The sequence below is a fragment of the Choloepus didactylus genome, chromosome 8 (assembly GCF_015220235.1).
Source record: "Choloepus didactylus isolate mChoDid1 chromosome 8, mChoDid1.pri, whole genome shotgun sequence".
Classification (NCBI taxonomy): domain Eukaryota; kingdom Metazoa; phylum Chordata; class Mammalia; order Pilosa; family Megalonychidae; genus Choloepus; species Choloepus didactylus.
In genome coordinates, this window is record NC_051314.1 from 98,441,367 (window position 1) to 98,468,450 (window position 27,084).

The 27,084-nt window shown below is 35.6% G+C and overlaps 1 protein-coding gene across 3 annotated transcripts in view; it reads left to right on the plus strand.

The window, feature by feature from the left end:
* The window catches only part of CPNE8 (copine 8), a 252,147-nt gene extending 235,512 nt beyond the window's left edge, over positions 1–16,635 (plus strand). For all 3 annotated transcript variants that reach the window (XM_037845646.1, XM_037845647.1, XM_037845648.1), the window contains 3 exons: positions 4,100–4,157; positions 8,383–8,456; positions 14,785–16,635. In XM_037845646.1, the coding sequence (XP_037701574.1) occupies positions 4,100–4,157; positions 8,383–8,456; positions 14,785–14,973 (321 nt within the window). In that variant the 3' untranslated portion in view covers positions 14,974–16,635. The remainder of the gene's footprint in view (positions 1–4,099; positions 4,158–8,382; positions 8,457–14,784) is intronic.
* The last annotated feature ends 10,449 nt before the right edge of the window (positions 16,636–27,084 follow it).

Consider the following 27,084-nt stretch of genomic DNA (forward strand, 5'->3'; position numbering starts at 1 on the left):
CATCCAGGATCATCCTTGGCATTTAATTGTCATCTGTTTAGACTGTCTTTTTTTCAATTGTGGAAACATATAGCCTAAATCTTCCCATTCCGCCCCCTCCCTAGCATTCCATTAGTGGGATTAATCACATTTAGAATGTTGCAATGCTATTACCTTCCCACCATCCATTTTTAGAAGTTTTCCTTCACCCCAAACAGAAATCCTACTCTCATTTTTTAACTCCCCATTGCCCCTTCCCCGACTTCTCGGAGCCCCTGCTCTACTTTCCATCTCTATGGTCATATTCTCTGATACTTTCTTTGTGTTTACCATGGGGCTTAAATTTAACATCTTAAATCTATAACAATCTTGTTTTTCCTTGATACCAACTTAACTTCAATATGACACATAAACTATGTTCCTATACTCCATCATTCCTCCATCTTTATGTAGTTCTTGTCAAAAATTACATATTTTACATTGAGTCCAAAATCACTGATTTATCATTACAGTTCATGTATTTTAGATCCTGTAGGAAGTAAATAGTGGAGTTATAAATAAAAAAAAAAAAGTAGTATTGGTATGTATATTTACCATGTGATCTTTACTGGATATCTTTATTTCTTCATGTAGTTTCAGTCAATTGTTTAGTGTCCCTTCTTTTCAGCCTGCTCAGCTCCCTTCAGCATTTCTTATAGGACTGATTACTGGTGATGAAGTTCCTCAGGTTTTGATTATCTGGGAATGTTTTTTATCTCCCCCTCATTTTTATCCTCCAGGTGTTTGTGAGTTCTCCAAGTCTCTGATGGTTATTGACTTCTATTTGTATTCCATTGTGGTCAGAGAATGTGCTTTGAACAAATTCATTTTTTTTTTTTTTTTAATTTATTGAGGCTTGTTTTTATGTCGCAGCATACGGTTCATTCTGGAGAAAGATCCATGATCACTAGAGAAGAATGTGTGTCCTGGTGACCTGGGATGTAATATTCTATATATGTCTGTTAAAATTTTCTATATCTCTCTGTCCTTTCTTTGTTTCTCTGTCTGTAGGGCTCCCTTTAGTATCTGAAGTAGGGCAGGTCTTTTGTTAGCAAAATCTCTCAGCATTTGTTTGTCTGTGAAAAATTTAAGCTCTCCTTCAAATTTGAAGGAGAGTTTTGCTAGATAAAGTATTGGGAATTTTTCTCCCTCAGAATTTTAAATATGCCATGCCACTGTCTTCTCTTCTCCATGGTGGCTGCTGAGTAGTCACTACTTAGTCTTATGTTGTTTCCTTTGTATGTGGTGAATTGCTTTTCTCTTGCTGCTTTCAGAACTTGCTCCTTCTCTTCAGTATTTGACAGTCTGATCAGGATATGTCTTGGAGTGGGTTTATTTGGATTTATTCCATTTGGAGTTCGCTGGGCATTTATGCTTTGTGTATTTATATTGTGTAGAAGGTTTAGGAAGTCTTCCCCAATAATTTCTTTGAATAATCGTTCTAAACCTTTACCCTTCTCTTCCCCTTCTGGGACACCAATGAGTCTTAATTTGGACATTTTATTTTATCTATCATATCCCTGAGATCTATTTTGATTTTTTTCTCCATTCTTTCTTTTGTTCTTTCATTTTCTGTTCTGTGGTCCTCGAGGAGGATGAGTTGTTGTTCAACTTCCTCTAATCTTGTATTATGAGTATCCAGAGTCTTTTTAATTTGGCCTACAGTTTTGTTAATTTTCTAGATCTTCTATTTTTTTATTTCCTCTTGCAATTTCTTCTTTATGCTCTTCTAGGGTCTTCATGTCTTTTATATCCTGTGCCGTGCTCTCATTGCCTGTAGTTCTTTGATTAAGTGCGCCAAGTAGTGTGTGTCTTCTGATCTTTTGATTTGGGTGTTTGGGATTGGGTTCTCCATATTGTCTGGTTTTATCATATGCTTTAAGATTTTCTGTTGTTTTTGGCCTCTTGGCATTTGCTTTACTTGATAGGGTTCTTTCAAGTTGTAAAAAATACAACTTGTGGGGCATGAGTCTGGGTGGTTAGGGAGGCAGGGCAGCTTTAATAATCAAACCTCCCAGGTGTACCCAGAGATTCTAGGCTGTTGCAAGTCTAAGCCTTCATTTCAGTTTTGCCCCAGATTTTCTCTGCTCCTGACCCACAAGTCACTGACATTGATGTAGCATCCCTGGGTTTTCCGAGTGGCCCCCCTTCTCAGCTGTGATCTTCTGGGACCTCTGCTGAGGGAAGGCTGTGCTATGTCACAAGTTCGCGCCATCCCTCAAGGGAAGCCCCAGGTCGGCGGGCCGTGCAGGGGCGCTCCCAGCCTGATGCAAAGGTGGCTGAATGGGGCATCTCAATACCCCCGCTTTTCGCACAGCTCTGCCTTCCCAGCTCCGTGGCTCTGGGCTGTGGGTATGGCCCTGGGCAGGAGTGTTTCCAGCCCCAGGAGCCGGCTGTGAGCAGCACAGGTTTCTTTCTCTTTGGCTCTCCCCTTTGCCCACCTGGCCCTGAGGGAATCAGCAGCGGTCTATCTTCCATGCCAGACACTGAGAGGTTGGCACAGCCCACTCCTGCTGTGCTTCCCTGTGTGGTTGTCACCATCATAACTGCAGCTGCTCCTGGTTTTTTTTTTTTTTTTTAAAAAGAACTAGTCTGTCTCCAAACACCAACCCCTGGTTTCCCCACATTGCAGTGTGGCTGTGGGGATTTCAGCCAGCTCACTCGTTTCGGAATGCAGACTACCGGTTTCACGAAGTGCACGGTCCCTGTGGTTTTAGCAGACCTTGTCCAGCTGGTGCATCACTGGAACTGGTGTTCTGGGTCACTTTCTGGTTTTTATCTAGTATTTTTCACGGAGGTGTTTTTTTGTTGTCTCACTTAGCTGCCAGCTTAGGTTCTCCCCCAGAATGCTTCTTAACATTTACATTTCAGTTACATGAGAATTGTGCTAATTATCAGTTCTATAGAATTGAATAGGGACTGGATTTGATTAAAAGCTCCTCCTGCTCATTATAATTTTTTAATGACTACTTGTCTTTTTTACTAAACAGTAATCCTCAAGAAGGCAGTCACTGTATCTGTTTGTTCTCACCTTTCTATATATCCTGGTTTAGCAATGTTTGGCACAAATATGGGTTGTATGAATGGACTATCAAACCTCATAATAGCATAGAGAAGATATAATATTACTTATTGGTGTGAGAAAAAATACAGGTGGGAAGAAAAATGCTTTATAGACATAATTTTAGAAAAATAATAACAAGGGAGGGAAAAGTTTACAAGTTTGTTGTTTTTAACTAGGCATACATGGGTTGAATCTAATGCTTTCCTGTATGCTCTGATCAGTGGCAATAGTATGTACTCTAAAATATTAACTTAATTTAGGTTTAAACTAACAGGACAGGACGCACTGAGGAAAAATTATTCATAATTCATTGAACTTCATAGCTGAAGATGTGATTGCCAGTGTTCTGTCTGTCTGTTGCTGGACCTCCCTTTCTTACCATTAAATTATTTGAAGTGATAATATAATTAAGTGGTATGTATGATTCAAAAAATGTTATAAAATCCAATATTCAGTCTTTCTCACAATCTCGTGGATATTTAATACAAAAATGACTAACAATAACTTTCTTTACTGTTCATATTATATTTGCTCATTTACTATGATAATTGCTTTCCTTAATCTTGGTTTTAAATGACTTAGAGTACCATGGTTTCAAAAATCTGGTACCTTTTTTACTCTTCAGCAACTGAACCTTTTGGGGGAGGAGGAAGAACATGTGAAAGAGACCAATGATATACAAATTTAGCTTAGGAAGACTTTAGTTGACAGCAGCAAGTGAACACAGATGCTCCTTAATTTTTGTTTTGTCTTATCAAGGGTGGGTCATTCTTGAGGAATGTGCCACTGGATTAGCATATCTAGTTAGTCTGGAAAAGATAACAGTGGAATCAAGTATATTGTTCTGCTGTAACAATTTTAAATATGTTCAAAGTGACTTTAATGACCATCTATGAAAAAATAAAATTAAACTCAGCATATTATTTTCTTTTTGTTTCATTGCTTCCATACTATTTTTAAATTTATATATCTTTCATCATAAAAAATGTTGTAACCTGATTTGTCTTCTCTTTGAAGGCCTCAAAACTTCCAATGTCAATAATAATAGTAGGTGTTGGACCGGCAGAATTTGATGGTGAGTAGTAACATTTCAGTAGTATTCCCTGGAATTTATTTAATCTGATGTGTCATGCTCATAAGTTATTTTTGTTTTCTGTAATGTCTGTATACATATAAACATACATATTGATATGTCATGATGTCTATTAAGGTGAGGAAATTAGAAGATTCTGTTTTCTAAGTAGGACATTATCTCTATAGTTTGAAGATTAATCCAATATGTAGTTCTCCATTTCATTAGAGATGGTTTATACTTCAAAATAGTATTTCTTAAGACTGATAAATTGAGGTTTTGTTCTAAAGGCAAAACACACTCTGGATTCACTAAAAACCTTTAAGGATGAGGTCTAAATTACTAAACTATTAGGTTATGAATAGCAATGTTAAGCATAATTTAATGGATTTTCAGATCCTAGCTAGGTGATAAACATTAATTTTATAAATATTTAAGTTCTGTCAAGTGAAAGAACAAAATACAATGAAAATGACCAGCTGGGATATAATGGGACTTTATATAATTATGCTTAAATGACTTACTGGGTAGCTTTCAGTTCAGGCTCAGGTGTTATTCAGTTGCCAATTAAATGACATGTTTATCACTGTTGATCTGTATAAATCTTCAAGGACAGTCTGTTCCTAGTGATCTGGTGAATTCTTTTAAGGGAACTCTGTGATAGACAGCAATTACATGACTACACAATATCTACCTGGTTCAGGTGTTTTTACATTAACAGAAATGAAAATATTTGGAACAACCTTGGATAAATAACCTGTTAACTTAGGCACATAGGTGGCAGATTATAGTATGAGTATCACTGCTATGATTCCCATTTAACCCTCTGTCCCTTCTCCATAAGTTTAGTACAAATCTTTCAGTCTGAGGTTAAAGCATTACAGGCAAAGTTTTATCAGTGACCCTGGAAAGTCATGCTTGGCTGGTCGTCTTCGTCATTATCATAATCTTCCAGTTTCTGAAGTCTTACCTGACTGCTACTGCTTGAGCTAATGTTTTGTTTCTCTGGGTGTTTGCCTCTGTTTACATTGTACCTCAGGTGTGAATTTGAGACTTGTCGCTGGAGGCAGGGAAGCTAAACCACATCTTTCTAGTTAATGCTTTCTGCACTTAGTACTCTGCATTAATCTATGATGGACTGTGATTCAAAAAGCTTCGCCACTGCCAGGCTAAAATAACTCATGCGTCTTTGGCTTCTATTTGCTTCTGCCTCTCAAGAATGAACCTTTTGTTGGGTCCATCTCAGGCCTGCCAGTCTCCTGAGAAGTCCACCGTTTGTTATATGAATTGGACATGGTAAACCTTAGTTGCTTCTTGTTCCTCAAGAGCTCCCACTCCTGAATACAGATCCACTGACCCTTGCTGGTATATATTTCTGTCTCATAATTCTATGCAGAGCAGCAGGCAAAGCTATTTGGGTACTACCCTCATCCAGCTGTCACAGCTAATTATATTCTTCTTTTCTTTTGTTCCCATTGAATTTATTGGTTAGGATTTTGAGTTATGATAATTCATCATACTTTTCTCTCTGAGTTCCTGTCTAACTGAAAAAAAATATGGAGGTAGCCCTGAGATATGGCCAGCATATCAGCATTATTACTAGCAATGCAAAATTGGAGAATTTGGGTTAACCTGGACTCAGACTTCCCACAAGTTGTTCCTCCCTGGATTACATGACTTCATCGTTATCCCCAGGCCTCAGCCTTTTGAGGATGCCAGGTGGAGGAGGTGCTTTCATCATGAGCACAGGTTGCCCTGAGAGAGAGATTAGCTCGATTCCTTCTCCTAATTTCAATAATCCATTCAGTCTCTCCTCTTTCTGTGTGGAAAGTGAGTGACAATTATGCACAAAGAGAGAAATTCTCTTTCCAGTAGAATTCCCTTTTGGGAATTTTGCAACACACAGTTTCTGCCTTCATCAAGATGGAAGTTTTAATAGGATGAGAAAACTTCCAGGGACTGAGCTAGAAAAGTAGACTGTCCCACTAGGAGACAATTAAAACTTCTCTAAAGCATTTTTCTTTCTTCTCAAAACACATCACTTCTCTCACTGGCTAAGAAGAAAAGGACAGACTACTCATGCTAAATATAGAAAAGCTCTGACTTGCAAACTGCTACTATCCCATCAGAAAAGCCTTCCTTTCAACATTTTCATATTTACCAGAGAGTAAACTTATACATCACATATATAAATAGACCTAAGTAAAGAACAAAATTCAACTTGCGAATTTTATCAGCTAACCACATAAATCCAGTATCTACACAGTTTTTATCCAGAAAGTCATTCTTTGCATGAGCAAGAAAAGCAGTATTTTGGCATTTAATGTTTGAAGATAGAGGATATAAGGATAACCTATTAGATTAATTAGTATTCAAATTTTTTTTCTGTATTTCAAAAAGCAACATTTAAAATTTTTCCATATAATTTCCTACAATTACTTTTTACTCCTATTTAGAGCAACTTCATTAAGAAGAATTTCTCAGAGCATCCCTTTAACCTTAAAAGGCAGTCGGAAGTCAAAGAGACAAATTAAATCAGCATCTGGCTACCTGCTTTGATCTGAGTTAGGAGAAAAGTAGAAATAGAAGGATTCTATTCTCCCATGGCTAGGAAGAAAGTACAGCGCTGTCTCTCCGACACCTTCTTCCTAGTGGAGAGGTACTGATGGGGATCTGGAGCTCACAATCCCAGTCTCCTTTAGGATCAGATGATCTGAAAACCTGAGGGTAAAATCACTCCTCCACATCTTCCATGTTGTCTCTCTTCTCCTTGCTTTTAATAGCACAGCCTCCAGTTCCTGCTGCCTGCAGCCTTTTAACCCAAATGACATGCAGAAAAGTAAGAGAGATTTTATAGCATCTCATTCTAATACATTATTACCTGAATGTCTGTCATTGTCTCCATTAATTGAAATAAAATAGTCACAAAGACTAATGGAGATTGTGGAAGATCCAAGAGACAGGTTATCATCAGATTCTTGTTTCCCATTTAATGTTTATGAATTATTAGCATATTAGAGAATAAAGGAGGAGTTTCTGCAATGACTGGCTTGTGACAATCAATGTAGATTTATGTTTCAAATGAATGTGAAAGCAGATCTAGGCTAAAAAAGAAATGAACTAAAATTATTTAAGCATAAAGAAGTAGGGGCACATAGGTCTTTCATATTTTGAAGAAGTTAGTTACCTTATTATTGGTAATGTACACATTTTACTAAATTATAACATGTACCCAAAGGACTTATTGAGTGGTAGCTTTCTGTCAACTATGTAGGCTAATAGTGCCTCAGCCCAAACATTGGCTTGTGAACCTATGGAAAGGTAAAATCAAAATGAATATTTTTTAACCCAAATCAATTACATGAGCATTGAAGAAAATAGTTAAGAGATGAGGATTGTATTCTGACTAAGAGAGATTTTTTGGAGATGAAGAGACAAACATTAAAATTGCAAGTGGCTCTCTGGAGTCTGGTGAATGTTATGTGTATATAAAACAATTATCAGTAATAGAATTATACTGTAAGCACACATTAGCATTTCCCATGTAATTATTTTGAGAATTCTTAATAAACTCTGGAAAATTTTCTTAATTGCAGCATAGCATTACCATATTACCAGCTGTCCTATTAAATCACAGCATTCCCAAATACCAGCGGATTTATATAATGTTCAATTTCCTTACCAACAAAAATTATACTTTATTTAATCCCTATAAGGGCATAAAATTCCCTTTTTAATCTAGTTATAAAGTGAAAATTGAGTACTATGAATATAGAACTTTGTTATAATTTTTCAGTAAATATTGCTTCAAAGAAAATGAAGTTATGGGAAATTCTATGGTGATTAGTGCCGAGTTTCTTAAATTGGAAAGATAAATTAAAATGTAATGGATTCGTGTCCCCTGCCCAATTAGTTGTGTAAGCATATTGTCCAGAGGTGAGGACCATTAGGACAGGGAGATGTTCCTAAAGTCTGTTCCATGCTGCATTGGCTCTTACCAGCTTTCAATGGGTCAGACAAGGGCTTGGCTCACTTTCTTCATCTATAAAATGTACACTCCGTTGGGTTGTTTGGGAGAAATGAATGAAATGATGAATGGGTCAACAAGCTTTCGGCCTTAACATAGGACAGATTGTTACTTCATAGATAACAGTTTTCTTATTTTCTACATTGTTTTTAAGTATATGGCTAAAAGGCACTGGATAAATGATTATATTTTATTTTTAAGCAATGGTTGAATTAGATGGAGATGATGTACGAGTGTCCTCCAGAGGAAAGTATGCTGAAAGGGACATTGTACAGGTAAGAAATTAAACAAAAATGATACTTTGGTGACTTTGAAGAGGCTGATTTATAAATAAACAACTTATATTGAAATCAGGAGTCTTAGGGTCTGTTAGATTTAGTGTGTTGCTTCTCTATAAGATGCACATAGAGTAAAAGGGCCTAGACTATAGCAAGCACTCAGTTAATTGTCCCATAGATTATGGTCAGAAAACTAGAAATTTTATAATGGAGATATATATTTACATACATACACAAATTCACAATTCTGTCAGAATCAAGAAAACTACTTAATTAAAGCATACTATTCTGAGGTGATTGAAAATCAGTAACCAAAAATTGACTTAAAATATATTATTGAAAGCAAAGAATTCTTTCAACCAAAATGTTCTGTACTTTAGTGTCTCCATTTAGGAGACTCTTTAGGATGTCAGAAAGAAAAGATGAAATGCACCTTTTTAAGTAGAGAAAGGAAGATCTCAGCACCACTTGAGCACAAAATGTGAAAGGTTTTAGAGGAGAAAATAATGGCCATAAATATTATCTCCTAAAAAATAACCTGCATATTTACTGCATAATACAGTCATTAAATTTGTTTTGAGTCCTTTTGGACAGGCTTGCTAAATTTCAGTTTTCTGGGAATAAATAACATTTTTTACGATGAGTAAATGACATAATGTACATAAAATGCATTCCTGAAAAAGAACTCAATAAAAAAGGTTAGAATAATTTGAGGGAGAAAATAATATAAAGTTTAATATGTTGATAAAAATGAAAAACCATTATTCTTCAATAGTCATCAAAATTAAATTTTAAAATAGAAACATTTGTGTAACAGTTTCAAAAAATAATTAAATATCAGTTAAACTTTTCAACCTCAGTACTTGGTAAATAGCGCACACACAAAAATGACCAGGTTAAAAGCAACAGGAAATGTGGTGATGTGGTCATCTAGTTAAGAATCCCATGTGTTTTGTGTTCATGTTTAGATGCCTGATTATTCACCTTACCTCATCAGCATAATTACAGGTCCGAGTAATTATGCTTTATCTAAAAGCTCTCCATAATATTTGGCTCACTGTTTCCAGAAAATCAAATTACTGAAAGGAAGTATGAATTTGAAATCCTTTAGAATGTGTTACATTGCTGTTGTAATGCAGTTTTGCAACATTTCCAGAGGCAGTCTCATATCTCAGAGTATCATTTAAGTTATGGCTAAGAGAAATGTGATATTACTTTCTTCCTTAGGAGGTAGCTACGATTGGTTACATCAGTAAGCTTCTTTTAAGAGGACCAGTGTTATGTTAGTGACAACCCAAGCCTTACCTATTAGCATTTATAAAATTAAAAATGTTGTTGATCATATAAGTATTTAGCGTCTCTCAATGGATATGGAATATTGAATTAGGAGACAGAGGATCTGTGAAATTGTAACGTTGTCACTCTGATCTTGAACAATGTCAATACATCCCACTTAACCTTTGTTTCCTTATCTGTAGACCCACATTTTTTCACCTTTGCTTTTTCCATAGTATTGTTAGCTTTGTAAGTATAAAAGTTCCCTGTCCCCTTGAAAGTCAGAATCCTGGAGACCAGCCTAATACTATCAGGTAACACTGGTAAACTTGTGTACCTAGGATATAGGCAAACATTCAAGAGACTCTGCCACATAAAATTGAACTGAAGGATGTCTTATAGATACTGAATAGGAAATTAAAATGTCCTATGGATTTACTAGCTCCTTTCATTACAATGACATCATGACTTACCTGCCCATATTTAGTTAAGAAGATTTAATACACTCTCTTCCATTCCCGGAGAAATTTCTAAATAGTGATTGGTCTTTTAAAAAATAGTAGACAAATCAACATCTACAGATAATACTGTGTCAAAAAAAAAACTGGCATTTTCTGTCTTCATCTTGAAAAAAGGTTTAAAAACATTACACCATCAAAGTTCCCCAGGTCATACTAGCCACAAAGAAAATATGAGCTATTTTCGAGGAATAACTTGCCCTGCCTCTAGAAAGGCACATTTTCATCATCAAAAAATATCTGACCATCACAATTAATGGTGTGAACACTACTGGCTAGAACATTATAAGAGAACAGAGTGTTATTTAGGCTCTTCTACATTTTCTGTTTTCTATTTCATATGTTTTTGAAGCAAACTAAATGAAATTCCAAATCTTAAAGAGCTTCCAATTTCTTCATATACTAATAATATTTAATTAGTTATTAAGCGTTTAAGAGCTACAGCCTTACTTCACTTAATACTAAAGGGACTTTATGCAATAAGTACTTTTATTACCAGAATCTTACAAATGAGGAAATGAGTCAGCTAATGAGGCTCTGAGCCAAGTTTCAATCCTAAGATGTCTGATTCTAAAATTCTTAACAACTATTTTATATAACTTTGATCCTAAATCTAAAAATGGATGTTTAAGATTGTCCATGACCTTGCCCCAATCTTCCTCTTTAGCCACACACACACTTTGTCTAGATAAATAGGACTTTAAACTCTCTTTGCATCACACATTTCAGTTGTACTTGCTTTTATTTTCTTTTGTCATTTTACCTGGAATATTTTTCCTCTCCTTTATGCTGATTGAAATCCAACATTTTGAAATTTCCTGCTATCCAGCCCTTCCAAAAGGCCATCTGTTGCCACCCCTGAATTAATTTCCCCTTGCTTCCACTTTGTGTAATTTTATATCTTCCTGAAAGTACTAGTTACCTTTTGCCTCAGTTATTTACAATTAGGGGAAAGTGACACCAAAAATGGGAACTTAAACAACTTGTGCAAAGTTATTTGGACATAAGTTGGTAGATCTATATTTCCAATGGTTTTTGTTATTCCAAAACCTATATTCTATTGTAATGCATCTACTCTCCTAAAAGGCAAAATTCTAATGTAGATTATTATAATCTGTTCCCCCTTTCATATTACTATAGTAATTAATGCATCAAAGTCAGACTAATTTGCATTCAAATAATAGCTGATAATTATTACTACCTTGGATAAGTTAAACATTTTAAGTCTCCATTTTCTCATTATATGGATAAATGAGATTTTGTACTAAATCTCTTAACAGAAGACTTGCCACTTGATCAATAAATGCATTAATATCAGTAGCAGTTACTATTATTACTTAGCATGTTGGAATAGTCCAAAGGGAAGGCCTTTTTATGTCACTTTTTCATAGCAGCTGTAACTTATCATATGACACTATGTTCAGTTTTATGCATGATTATATCCATTACTTGAAGTTTCAGTCTCACGGACTACAGTATAAAAAGTAAGCAGGATTAGACCCTAGGGTTGTTATGAAACACGAGTTATTTTCTTAAATCACTACATGTAAAAGCATTTGGTCTGTTTGTGCTGTAAATTGGCCATTGTGCATAATACGTCATCTCTCCTTGTCCACCTGCAGCTGCAGGCCAGCTTATCATTCCCTTAAAAATTATATTTAAATCATATTTTCCATTAAAAAGAGAATAATAACCTTGAAGGCTTAGAGTTGAAAATCACTAATGGAGCTTTGCACAGTAGGAACAATCAAACAAAATTGAGCAGAACAGCAACTAAAAGCCTGTTTGCCCAAACTGATTCAAACTTGTTTTCACAAATAGAGTAGCCATGTGGAACATTGTCCTTGCCCTAGGTGGAGGCTGACAAAAATATGTGGAGTGTCAAGGATATGGTATATTTCTAGAAAACAACATGTTTACTTCATGTGAATGTGATAAATTAACGCAAAATGAAAAGTCATGTATTATTCTAATCTGAACACTTCTAGGATCCAAGCTAATTCCTAGTGGTAATAGTGATAAACCTGCATTCAAAAATGTGTTAGGGATTATTTTGAGCAGGAGAGCCCCAGCTTCAGTGATCAGAAATGAGTGATTAAAAAAGACAATAAACAGTGGTCGGAGAGGTTGAGTGAGTGCAAAGCTGTAATGGCAGAGGGATGTGGGCAATCTTCCAATAAGAGGGCTTATTTTGTTAAGATATCTGGAGAAGGAAATGAAGTGTTGCATGTGCTTTTCACCTCTCACTTATGAGAGTACCAAATGACATGACTGAAGAGATGAATGTTCCTTTGGTAAAGGTTTAGATAATCTAGGTCAGTGAATAGAAAGTTCTTCAAAATGTTTTTTCTACTCCCAATACACATGTGGGATGAAATATATTCCTCTTGATGACAGTGACATTCTATGACAGTGATTCTAAACCTGGGGGGCAAGGCCACCTAATACTCGAAAGGCATATCAGAATAACTAACAGACCTAAGTTAAATGGATATATACTCAGATCCTAGGTTGAAAACTCTTAGTATTGATGAATAGTAATAATAATAATGATAGTGCTAGCACATAGTACATGTTATGAATTGAACACAGTTTATAAACACATATGTTAACTTACTTCATAATCCTAACAAACAGCCACTGGAATAGGTATTAATATTATACTCACTTTACAGATGAGGAAACTGAGGCACAAAGTGGAAAATAACTTGCTGAAGACCCTGCAGCTTAATAAGTAGCATAACCGAGTTTTGAACCGGGAAGTCTGAATCCAGAGTTTGTAAGAATAGGGGGTACAAAGACAAATGATCTTAATGTCCATTGTATAGACAAAAGGCAAAGAATCAAAAATCTAAGAGTCAAGGAAAGACAACAGCAGGTGAGAGCTGCAGGTATAAACTGTTTGCCCTAGATGTTAATTTCCCTGAAATGTAGCTACATGTTTTTGAAAAGCTGAGCTCTTTTAACAAGAAAAATAATTTAAAAGGTAATTATGTGTAGTACTATCCATACCAACATTCCTAAATGTTCATTGCCTTTGTAAAATACAAAGGAAAGAAGAAAACTATAGTTACAATTGAATACTGTTTTCTCATTCATCCTCAACTGTGTTGATTCTTGTTTCCCACTTTTCTAATTACAGTTTCAAAGAGAAAAATAAACCTCACCTTTTGTTGCACCTCTTTGACCTCTTGTGAAAAATGTTAAGCCTTGTTTATAGCTAGATGGTTTGATTTTACAAAAGTTCACATCCCCATCCAAGCTGAAGATTATATTTGCTCTTAGTTTTTTTCTTACCCTTACTTAGCCACCTTCAGACCTAAGCACAAGATGTGTCACTTTCTATCACATTTTTCCAAAATCCACTCTGAATTTTTCCTCTTGGTAGCAGAGGCAGAAAGGGTAAAATTATAGTCACATAGGCATGCTTCTGCTTACAATATACCTTAATCTACAAAGGAAGGAGTAATTTTCTACTAATCCTTTAAAAGAGTCTGCTCTCAACACATAAAAGGTATGACACCTATTTGATTTAAATTTGTAACTTGATGTACTTAATAACAGGTATTTTCTGAAAGTATATTTTGAGTAACTGTTTAAATCAAAAGTAATTTTCTTCAAAATGAATTTAAAACAATTATGTTACAGTATGAGATGGGAGTGGACACACTCTTTCTCTGGAAGGAAAAAGAAAACAGCTTTAATTCAAACTTTAAAATAATATACTCAGAAACTGTTCAACATCCTAAAGTGCCTTCCCTGTGCCTTTGCTCTTAAGACCTGACATTATGGTGTTCCCAAACCATCACATCAGAAGTTCCAGTCACGTACAGGTTGCTTCAAGAATCTTATCCCAAAGGAAATTGAACAAATACCCTTAGTGCTTATTAACTTAAGGAACCATTATAAATGAGAATGTAATAGGGAAATTTATTGCCAGCATATTTGGTGGTGGGCTAAGGACTCTCAAATGATTGCTTATATAGAGAGCGAGTAATCATTTTTTATGATGTAAAATTACGAATGATAAGGATAACAAAATTTCACAAAGACTTCCTGTTTGGCCCTCATAAATAATAGCTATGAAAGTCAACATCTGGGGCAAGACTCAGTGTACTAAATAGTCCAGGTTCCTACCAATTTACTTACTTATTTTTTTAACCTCACCCTGTTTCTTATCCTGCATTGGATGAGATTTCTGCATTCAGAGGATATGTATGGAACTGAAAAATTGCAAAACACATATAGCAACATGATGGGTGTAGGAGGACCAGGAGACATGAATCACTGGGGGAAAAAAAAAACAGAAAATATTCTGTCCCTTTTTAGATGCAGCATATATTTGAAAGGTCACTTAAATAGTTATTTGTATCGTATCAACTAATTAAAAACATGTCAGGCAGTTATCCATCTCACCATTACTCTGGGCTTTCCCAATTCCCTTACATCAAACATTTACATCTACTATTTTTTATGTCTATTAAACAGCATTCTGAAGTCTGTGAAATAACTTTTTTTCACCTGTGTTTTAGTTTGTGCCATTCCGGGATTATATTGACAGAAGCGGAAACCACATACTGAGCATGGCTAGATTGGCTAAAGATGTCCTCGCCGAGATCCCTGAACAGTTTCTTTCCTACATGAGAGCTCGAGGAATCAAGCCATCCCCTGCGCCTCCCCCATATACCCCACCGACACATGCGCTACAGACTCAAATATGATCGTGCTCCAAATGCATAAACATTAACTACACATCCCTTGGAACTGCTGAGTCAATGCTTGGTGCCTGGTGCTCTGTAACGAACCAGGGAAGGAGATACTTTTCTCAGTTTGATTTCCACAGTACTAGTTAATGTGCTTTCTTGGATCCAAAATTAATTCTCTTCATAAACCAAAACTGTAAATATGGTTGCATGAGCAACAGAAAACTTGTTTAAATGCTTGAAGCAAAATATGGATGTCTTCTCTGAATCTTTAATTTTTTTTTGACTGAAAAGGCTAATTTCCAATGTGCTGTTGGGAAAAAGCACAAACCTATGTTTTTAACTCAAATATTGTCCTTGGCTGCTATGTGTATAGGAAAGCAGTCTCTGTATCAATGTTTACATGTTACTACTTTTTAAATTTCAATACTTTTATAACTATTCTTAAAATTAAGCATTTTGAATAATGAATCCTTTGTCTTCTAAATTGCAATAGCTATAATCACAAGAGCAATATCTCTTTGAATGATTGTCTGGACAAATACAATTGCAAATAAGAGAAGAGAAAGGTACTTTGAATTTCTCAGTAACTGATTTGTCTTATGAAGCCACAGCTGCTTAGTAACCAGTTTCCCTCCACTGTTTGCCAAATATGGGAGTTTCAGTTTAGCAGATGGGAATCCTGTAAGAACATGCATTTTTCATGGAGTTGGGGTTCTAAATTTAGACAGCAGTGAGTTTATATTTTGTAATGCTAAGTAGAAATACTAAAAAGTCAAACATTGTGAACTGTAAATGCACCGAATATACTTTGTGTAAAAAGTAGCATCTTTATATTATAATGCTGTTTAGAAAGATTAAAACCAAGAATATTTAACTGTGCACCATGTAGCAGATGTTTTAAACTTTTTATTCCATTATATCTTGGCTAGAGATTTTAATTCAAAGGGATACTAAGCTCTCTTGATTTCAAGTCCTCTTTATTACCTTTCCACATTGCCACACAGGGTGCATAGGCTGGAAGTCTTTTGTAAGATTCCAAGTTAAATATACACAACCACGTGACTTAGTGCACAAAACATTTGTGAAATAACTAACTCCTCTATCCTGATCTGCCTGTCCACAATTAATTGTATAGAGTTTTTGCATGTACAGTTTTTACAAGAATTACCAGTTTTTGTGAAGTTGTGTCTAAACTTTAGAACAAATGGCCTTAAATTCTCACAGATTTCCTGGAAATGATTGTGAATTGCCTTCAAATAATAGCAAAGTGTGTTTGTTTATTTATTTTTTTGTGTGTCAACAATGTAACTGCTTTATAGTATTTTTTCCTTACTTATATCCTATTTGCTACTTGGTTTATTTCTACTCTGTGTTGTTTCTTGTCCCATGTTAACTTAGGGTGACTTTTATAAGCATGAAAATATTTTACTGAAAACAAATATATATATCCACATATCCACAGTATCAATGTTATGTAACTATATAATACTAAATTGTCCATTTTTAAGTATGTATTAAAATATTTAAAAGGATAACTATTTGCTCTGTAAATTTTATGTATGAATGACATGGAGTCTGATGATTCCCTTTACTGATCTTAAGTATTCGTGCGAGTATAGTTTATTAACCTACAAGATTTTTTTATTTACCTTTATTCATCAGTCCTAAAAACAAAAATAAATGGGCTCAATATTCTTTCCTCCTTGTCAAATAGCAATTATTTCTTTTATCACAGATGGGTTCACCTCTGCACCTTAGACTGCTACGTGGTGCCCAGCCTCCAGCAACCTCACTGGCTTACTTCAGGATACCCTTTTTTTTTTTTTTTTTTTAATGGATGTCATGAAAAAGGTAGGGAAGCCCCACATTACAGAAATTATTTCACAAATAATCTCAGTTTACGATAGCTTTTCCCTTTGATTTTTTTTCCCTGTTTCTTTCTACATTTCTTGGTATATTTATACTATGATTAAATTGCAAGAGTATCAACATAGTCCATTACACATCTACTGTGGAAAGGTCCTCGAGTAAGGCATGAGAGTCTTCATGAGAACCTGAAGTTTACATTAATTATGTACATCTTTTTCGTTGCGTTACAAAATTTCTGAGAAAACATTCTCACCTTTTCCATCATCATCTTTGTAAACATCCTACTGCTCCTGGAAAGTATGGGTTCCTTAAGTCTATGACAACAGATGATCCCGGAGAGCATCAGGGCATAGAATTAAAGGAATTCAAAGTTTTTTCTTTTCATGATAAACACAATTCTAGGAAGTTTCTCCTTCCTCATCCTCAGTGCTGTGACCCTCCTCGCCCCACCTTCCTGGCAAACATTCCTCCCTTTGTTCTACTGATGCCCAAAAGGCTTTGAACAATAGCTGAAGCCTTTCACTCTGCAAAATATTGAGAGGTGCTCAAGTAAAACAGATGCAACTTTTAAGAAAAAGCAAATTTTATAGACAAGCTACAACATAATTATTTGCACCAAGAATTTTTTTTCTAAAAGGCCTTTCTTCAACAGATCTTTTCTTAAGAAATGATTTTGATAAGAGAGAACTCGGTATCCTGAGCATACAAATGCTTGAAAGGCCTGCCTCTGAATATATAAAAGGAGAAACTACAGATCCAACAAATATAAGTTTGTTCTCACAAGTTATTGCCTGAGTTATGCTTATAACTCTGCTAATACATGATAATCCGAGCAACATTTGCATCCCAGATTTCAAGTTTCACAGCCTGGATTCACTGGAATAAGGAGCCAGCAAATTGAAGTACCCATCCAACAGAGAGTAGGGTAATTGCCTTATGACAAAACTATTTTTGTTTAAATTTATGTGGCCCCCAAAACCATTTTACTATATAGAAATATTTGCAATTAAACTATATATGCTAACAATAATACACAGCAGTCTTCAAACATTTATTTTCACTGAGATTTTTATCTAAAAGGTATACTAATTTTCATTCTTATCCCAAACTTCTGCTCAGTTTTAGAATATCTTCAAACCTTAAGGCAGTTTTGCCTCATATTGCATCATCCCACCCTCCCAATCCCATCTTCTGCCCTTGCTTTTACTTCCTGGTCTTTGGAGATCCTTGGAATGTTAAAACTGAAGAGAAAGATGACTTCTGAGCTGTTACACAGGAGCAAGACTAACTGTTCTAAAGATCTGTTCAATTAGTTTTAAAGCAGCCTTCACCATGATTTCATGACTTACTCATCACAAAGTTATGCACTGATTTAATTTGCATGAAACAAGTCTGCTGGGCATTCCTAATATATTTAGATAAGCTGATTTCATACAGACAGGATTTGCTATCAGTCAAAGAGACAGATACCATTGACCTTACAAATTAGGAGGAAGGTTGAAGGAAGGAATATGCTTAGGTTTGGCTTAAAAGTCAGTCTCTCTTTAGAGATCTTAGCCTTATAAAATGAGTGAATTATTGGCAGAGAACAACCCGTTTGAAGCTGTGGCAATTTTCACAAGATAATTCTGGCAATAGGAAACACTAAATAAACTGCCCATCAAATCCTGTTTTAAAAATATTCAAATCTGAATCTACATAAAATTAACAAGGCAGTTTTACCATTTTCAAAAAGTTAAAGGCATTTTCTGTAATTTAGAGATTGGCAAATTTTGCATACACTTTAGAAAATAATTCTGAAACAGAAGATTAAAAAGATATTGGCAATCCCAAAGAGGAAAGACAGATGGCTAAAAAGCAGGTGAAAAGATGCTCAGCTTCACTAGCTATTAGCGAAATGCAAATCAAAACTACAATGAGATATCTCACATCTACTAGAATGACTGCTATTAAACAGGAAACTACAAGAGTTGGAGAGGATGGGGAGAAATTGAAACTTATCACTGCTGATGGGAATGTAAAATGGTACAGCTGCTGTGGAGGATGGTTTGGTGGTCCCTCAGGAAGCTAAGTATAGAGTTGCCTTAAGACCAGGCAGTGCCACTACTCAGGATATACCCAGAAGATCTGAAAACAGTTTTCATGAACAGACATTTGCACACTGATGTACATAGCGGCATTATTCACAGTTGCCAAATATGGAAACAACCCAACCCAAGTGTCTATCAACAGATGAATGAATAAACAAAATATGGTATATACATAAGATGGACTATTATTCAGCAGTAAGAAGGAATGACATCCTGAAGCACATGACAATATAGATGAACTTTGAGGACATATGTTGAGTGAAATAAGTCAGACACAAAAGGACAAATATTTTATGATCTTACTGACATGAACTAATTATAATATGTAAACTCACAGACATAAAATTTAGAATATAGGTTACCAGAATATAGAATGAGGCTAAAGAATGGGGAGTAGTTACTTAATATGTACAGAACATTTAGGTTGAATTTAAATATTTGGAAATGGATAGAGGTGACGGTGGCACTGTTATTGTTAGAATAACAGTACGGAATGGTGTGTGAAGGTAGCGGGCAGGAAAAGTTTAGCATAATGCATGTCACCAGAAGGAAAGTTGGAGATTAAAATGGGAATGCTTAACACAGTGAAACTTGTGATGGATTATGTCTGTGATGAACTGTACAAATATTAAAAACTCACTCATGAACTAGGACAAATGTATGACACTATTATACAAAGAGTTAATAATAGAAGTGTATATGGGGGAAAATGTCAGTATTGCAAACTACGGACTATAGTTACCAGTAATATTTTAATATTCTTTCAACAGTAACAAATGTACCACACTAATACTATGGGTCAATAATAGGGGAAGATAAGGAGTATGGGAGAATTTGACTTCTTTATTTTTATTTCTTTTCCAGAATAATGAAAATGCTCTAAAATTCATCATGGGGATGTATGCACAACTATGTGAGGATACTGTGAGCCAGTGATTGTATACTTAGGATGGTTTGTATGGTGTGTGACTATATCGCAATAAAATTGCATTTTAAAAAAGTGATAAGCATGGAGATGACAAGATGGAGGCATAGAGAGGAATGGAAGTTAGTTACTCCCCCTGGAACAACTAATAAGCAACCAGGAGCAACTAGTAAATAATCTGGAATAACTGCTGGGGCACAACTATGACTGTCTACACATCATGCACCAACCTGGATTGGGAGGAATGCCTGAGATAGCAGCATAAAATTGTAAGTAAAAACTGCGAACCCGACCGAGCCTGGAGCCCCCTCCCCCCATGGCAGCCCAAACTGCAAAACCTCGCTGTAGTGGAAATCAGCACTCTTTGAACAAGCAAATATACTTCAGTCCAGCTCCAACTGGGATTTTAATTAACAAATGTGGACTGCTCAATACAAGCTACAAACCCCCAACAAGCAGACAGAGGCTTTTAGTGATAACTGACTTTAAAGATCCGGAAGACATATTGGGAGCCCAGAGTACCAGGTGCTATCTCTGGCCAATGGGTGAAACTGGGGAGGATCATGGACTGGCCCTGAAAGGGGGCTTTCTGTCCCTTTTTCTCAGCCTGAGCTGCTCAGTGGAGAAAGCCTTAGCCATTTTCAGTTCTCAGCACATTGACCCAGACAAGGATGGAGATAGCAGAGTCAGAGAGACAAAGAACCTATTTAACTCCCTGGGGAGTGTATCTTCCATAAGAGGAAGGAGGTGGTGCCCAGCTCTACTACCCGCCTTCCATTCAGAACCAAACCCCAGAGCCTGGAGGAAAACAGCCAAAACAGAAACTAAGTGGGCCACACCTCCTTATACCAGTCAGGAGCTAAAGGCTGACAGGCGCCACCTGCTGGGCAGTTTATGAGAAGCACAGTGGCTAGAGGCCTCACAGGGTGTTTCAGTCTTCTAAGACACATCCTCAGGGAAACATGATACTGAATGTTGCCCCCTTCTGAGACCTTAGCCAGTTCTGGTCTGGGAAAACCTGACTGGGGTAACCAAGGAAACCAGATGCCTAGACAACAGAAAACAATAACCTACATTAAGAAAAAAGAAGTTATGGCCCAGCCAAAGGAACAAACTTACACTTCAACTAAGATACAGGAATTTAAACAACAAATGTTAAATCAATTCAAAAAGTTTAGGGAAGATAGGCCAAAAGACATGAAGCATATAACGAAGACACTGGGTGTACATAAGGTAGAAATCAATAGTTTGAAAAAACAACTGGCACAACTTACGGAAATGAAAGGCACAACACAAGAGATGAAAAACACAATGGAGACATACAACAGCAGATCTCAAGTGGCAGAAGAAAACACTCAGAAACTGGAGAACAAAACACCTGAAATACTACACACAAAAGAATAGATAGGGAAAAGAATGGAAAAATATACAATGTCTCAGGGAATTGAATGACAACATGAAATGCATGAATGTATGTGTCATGGGTGTCCAGAAGGAGAAGAGCAGGGAAAAGGGGCAGAAGCAATAATAGAGAAAATAATCAATGAAAATTTCCCATCTCTTATGAAAGACATAAAATTACAGATCCAAGAAGCACAGCATACTACAAAGAGAATAGATCTGAACAGGGCTATGCCAAGACACTTAATAATCAGATTATCAAATTTCAAAGATAAAGAGAGAATCCTGAAAGCAGCAAGAGAAAAACAATCTATCACATACAAAGGAAGCTTGATAAGACTATGTGTGGATTTCTCAGTAGAAACCACGGAGGCAAGAAGGAAGTGGGGTGATATATTTAAGATACTGAAACAAAAACCACCAACCAAGAATCCTATATCTGGCAAAACTGTCCTTCAAATATAAAGGAGACTTAAAATATTCTCTGACAAACAAACAATGACAGAGTTTGTGAAGAACATATCTGCTCTACAGGAAATACTAAAGGGAGCACTACAGACAGATAGGAAAAGACTGCAGTGAGGGGTCTGAAACAGTTTTGGGTGACGGTAGCAGAGCAATGTTAAGTGCACTGAACAAAGATGACTGTGAGTATGGTTGAAAGAGGAAGGTTAGGAGCATGTGGGACACCAAAAGGAAAAAGGAAAGATAAAGACTGGGACTGTATAACTCTGAAACCTAGAGTGCTCAACAATTGTGATATAATATACAAATATGTTTTTCATGAGGGAGAACAAATGAATGTCAACCTTGCAAGGTGTTAAAAACAGGGTGGTATTGGGGGAAAAATATGATCAGTGCAAACTAGAGACTATAATTAACAGAAACATTGTATGATGCTTCCTTTCATGTAACAAAGGCAATATACCAAAGCTAAATGCATACATATAAGAGGAGGACATAAGGGAGGGGTATGGGACTCCTGGCATTGGTGGTTTTCTGACTCTCTATTCTACTTTAGTTTAATGCTATCTTTCCTTTTGGTGCTTCCTAGCTGTCATGCTTTTTTCTTCTCTTTTGTTTTTTTTCTTGTTTCTTTTTCTTTTGTCTCTCTACCTTCTTGGATTCCTCCTTCTTTGTGGAAGAAATGGAGATGTCCTTATATAGATAGTGGTGGGGGTGGTGAATACATAAATATGTGACTATACAGGGAACCAATGATTGTTTACTTAGGATTGAATGTATGGTATGTGAACAAAACCATCTTTAAAAAAAAATGGGTTGATGAAGAAACCTTGAGCGCCCTACATTGAATGAAATAAGCCAGACACATAAGGACAATTATTGCAGGATCTCACTGATATGAAGTAATTATAATATGTAAACACAGACAGGAAATATAAGTTACCAGGATATAGAATGAGGCTAAATAATGGGGAGCGGTTGTTTATTATGAGCAGCAATGTTCAACTCAATTGAAATTAAGTGTTTGGAAATGAACAGAGGTGACAGTAGCACATTATTGTGAGAATAACTAACAGTGCTGAATAGTGTGTGAATGTGGTGGAAAGGGAAAGCTCAGAGTCACGTAGTCACCAGAAGGAAAGGTGGAGGGTAAAAGATGGGAATGTATAAAACAATGAATCTTGTGGTGGGCAATGTCTATGATTAACAATACAAATATTAGAAATCTCTTTCATGAACTAGAACAAATGTATGACACTGTAACTAGAAGTTAATAATAGAGAGGCAAATAGGAATAAAATACACCTTTTACAAACTATATACTACAGTTAGTATTTTAACCTTCTTTCATCAACAGTAACAAATGTACTATACCAATACTATGAGTCAATACTGGAGGGGGGGTGATTAGGGGTATGGGAGGATTTGAGTTTCCTTTTCTGTCTTTATTTCTTTTCTGGAGTAATGAAAATGTTCTAAAAATTGAAAAAAAAATTGTGATGATGGATGCACAGCTGTATGATGGTAACATGGGCAATTGATTGAACACTTTGGATCTTTGGATAACTGTATGGTATGCGACCAATCTCATTTTTTTTCTTTTTAAAGTGTATATCAAAAAACTGAGACATCCAGATCAGTAGTTAAACTGGAGATATCCAGAAGGGTTAGAATTTTTGTTTTTGTATGATGCTAATCATATTTGAATGTAGGGATTCTAAAGTCTAAAACTTTAGTCTTTTGTGGAATAAATTCTTAAATGATTAATTTAAAAAAAGTGATAAGCAATTTGGGGATGCAGAATAAGAATTTAAAAAAATTGTTGATTTAGTTGCAACACCTAGAAGTTTCTGTAAAGAGTGGTTTAATTTTATTTCTAGAACTCCAGTTTGTAGCATGAATTATCTATCCATATGGGTCTGTTTTTGTTTTAATAAATGCAGAATGTTGTCAAATTTGTTCCTCCTTGCTTCAAAGAATTCACCTATATTGGTTTGATGAACCACTTATATAGACACTGCAATATACAAAAAAGATAACCTTGAGCTGATGTTTTTCAACTTTGGTTTCTAGAGCCAAGTACATTAATTTGAACACAGTAGGCACTGAATTACTTGTCAGTTTGATTTATAGCAAATATGTCTTCAGACATGGAGTATATATTCTATTTCTAAAAACAACACATAAAAACAACAAATTGGCAGGATAAGCACTAGGAACTTCTTTGGGTTCACCATTAATAAACTTACCAGTCCCAAAATACTACATGGACCAAACAAAAACATATTTATCATCAGTTTGCAAATCCTAAATTAGGCCATCTGATAACTTTGAAAATGGAAGAATTATAGGCACCTCTAGTTTTTCTCTTATTTTGAGGATATATAGTAGTTTTAAATAAATTATTTGAAACTTAAATCCAAAGGATTATATATATATGCATGGCATATTCTATAGACTGGTTATACAACTGTGAAAAGCTTCACCAGAGAGAAAATGATTCAGCCACACACTTCATATTTGAAGTCAAAAGGCCCGTTTTCCCTTTTGGCTGTCTGATTTTAGAAAAATATCACAAATGCCCAAAACCTCAGTTTTATCATACATATAATGGGGTGACATCTCCCAGTGGTTTTTAAAGCATCCTTCAATGACAATGTCACAATGACAGAAATTACACACCCTGATATCGGCCCTTTGAGAGCCTGATGGTCAGAGATTATTGAATAAACTTGATATGCTGAACTATGAAAGCATCTACTGAGAGACTGGGCAGCATCAAAGCAGGACAAATCTCAGCTTCTTATTTAAAAAGGCAGGTTATCAGCTTAGCCATTACTCCAGGTCAGTCGTTTCTTTTTTACCATTCTTTTCCTTGCCTGAGAACCTTAAGAATATGGGGATGTCGAAGACAATTGTATAAAAATGTAGCTTATGAGGTGTGACAATGGGATTGGGAAAGCCATAAGGACCACACTCCACTTTGTCTAGTTTATGGATGGATGAGTAGAAAAATAGGGGAAGGAAACAAACAGACAAAGGTACCCAGTGTTCTTTTTTACTTCAATTGCTCTTTTTCACTTTAATTATTATTCTTGTTATTTTTGTGTGTGTGCTAATGAAGGTGTCAGGGATTGATTTAGGTGATGAATGTACAACTATGTAATGGTACTGTGAACAATCGAATGTACGATTTGTTTTGTATGACTGCGTGGTATGTGAATATATCTCAATAAAATGAAGATTAAAAAAAAAAAAAGAATATGGGGAAAATGGAGGGGAAAAAAAAGTTCCATTGCTCTGTGGGCTTATTTGTATACGCCCTCATCCCTATGTCCCTCAAAAAGTAGAGTACTGCTGGACACACACTTACTAGTAATCTTCTGAATGCAAAGCAACTGCTTTCTCTATGCTCTGAAAGATTTTTCCCTAAAAAATAACAAGGCTAGTCAAAAATATATTCCTTAGTAGATAATTAAACTTGACTGACTCTGTGATCTTGAGTAAGTCATGACCAAACTAGGCCCTGATTCTATCATTTGAAAAAGAGTTATTTATTTACTTATTTCTCTAGCTTAAAAACAGGAATTTATTGGCTCAGTTTCAGAAGCTGGAAGTCTAAATCAAGGCATTGACTGCAAGGTTATCTTAGATTGCTGAGGTCTCTGATACCTTTGCAAAGTCTAAGATTTGTCCTCACCAAAACTGAAGAGCTCTATCTCATACTATTAACAAAAGTTAACTCAAAATGGACTGATCGCCTAAATATAAGAGCTAAAACTATAAAACTTGTAGTAGAAAACATGGGGGAATATCTTCAGGACCTTGGATTTGGCAATGGATTCTTAGATTTTATACCAATAGTACAAGCAACAAAAGAGAAAGAAAGAAATTGGACCTCACCAAAATTTAAAACTTGTGCATCAGTGGACACAAAGTGAAAAGACAACCAACAGAATGGGAGAAGATATGTCTGATAAGGGTTCCATGTCTAGAATATATAAAGAACTCCTACAACTCAACAACAAAAAGGCAAACAACCCAATTTAGAAATAAGCAAAGGACTTGAATAGACAAGTCTCCAAAGAAGATATACATTTAGCCAATAAGCACATGAAAATACACTCAACATCATTAGCCATTAGGGAAATACAAATCAAAAACACAAGACACAATCTTACCCCACTAGAGTGGCTAATATTTATAAAACAAAATCACAAGGGCTAACAAGGGTACGGAGAAATAAGAAATGTAGCATGTTGTTGGCGGGAATGTAAAACATTGCAGCTGCTGTGGAAAAGCGACAGTTCCTCAAAAAGTTAAACATGGAACTAACATATACCCAGCAATTCCACTCAGCTTTGAAAAGGAATGTACTTTTGATACCTGCTATTCAAAAACACATCTTGTTGAATAAAATAAGTCAGACACAAAGGGACAGATATTGCATGATTCTACATATATGAAATAACCAGAACATGTGAATGCATAGAGATAGAAAGTTGAGTACTGGTTATTAGCAGTGAGGGGCAGGGAGAATGGGAAGTTAATGCATAACGATTAGAGGTTTTCTGTTTGGAATAATGGTAATTTCTGGTGATGGATGATGGTAAAGGTAGCACAACATCGTAAATTGATTAATTCCACTGAATGGTGTGCTTGGGAGTAGCTTAGATAAGAATATTTATGTTGTATGTGTATTTCCACAATTAACAGAGAAACTAAAGAGACAGTGACAATTAAATGCAATACACGATCCTGAACAGAATCTAATAATGGAGGAAAGGCTCCAATGGAAATTATTGGGACATACGAAAAAAAATTGGAATATAGACTATAATTTTTATATCCATGTTACATTTCTTAAACCTAACAATTGTACTTAAGGTGGTTACTAAGTGAATATCTTTTTTCTTATGCAATGGACATGGAAGTATTATGTGTTCAAGGAGCATTATGTATACAACCTACTCTTAAATGTTCAGTAAATAGAAAAATGGATGGATAGATGGATAGATAGAATGATATGGCAAATGTGGCAAAATGTTAAAATTGGTGGATCCGAGTATCTGGGGGTGGGGGATGTTGGAGTTTTCTGTATGGGTTAAATTATTTTTGCAAGTGTGCTGTAAGTATGAAATTATTTCAAAATTAAAAGTTTGAAGAAAAATAAAAACAAAGAGAGGAATTAGTACAAGAACATAACAGAGACTTGAATCATGCCCGTATTTGTATGAGGAATGATTCCCACACCCCATTGTCTCACTGGACTTTCGTTTTACTTCTCAAAAGATACCAAGATACCATGATGTCTTAACTCTGGGCCTTTGGATATGCTGTTTGCCCTTCCCCAAATGCTCATCTAACTTCTATACT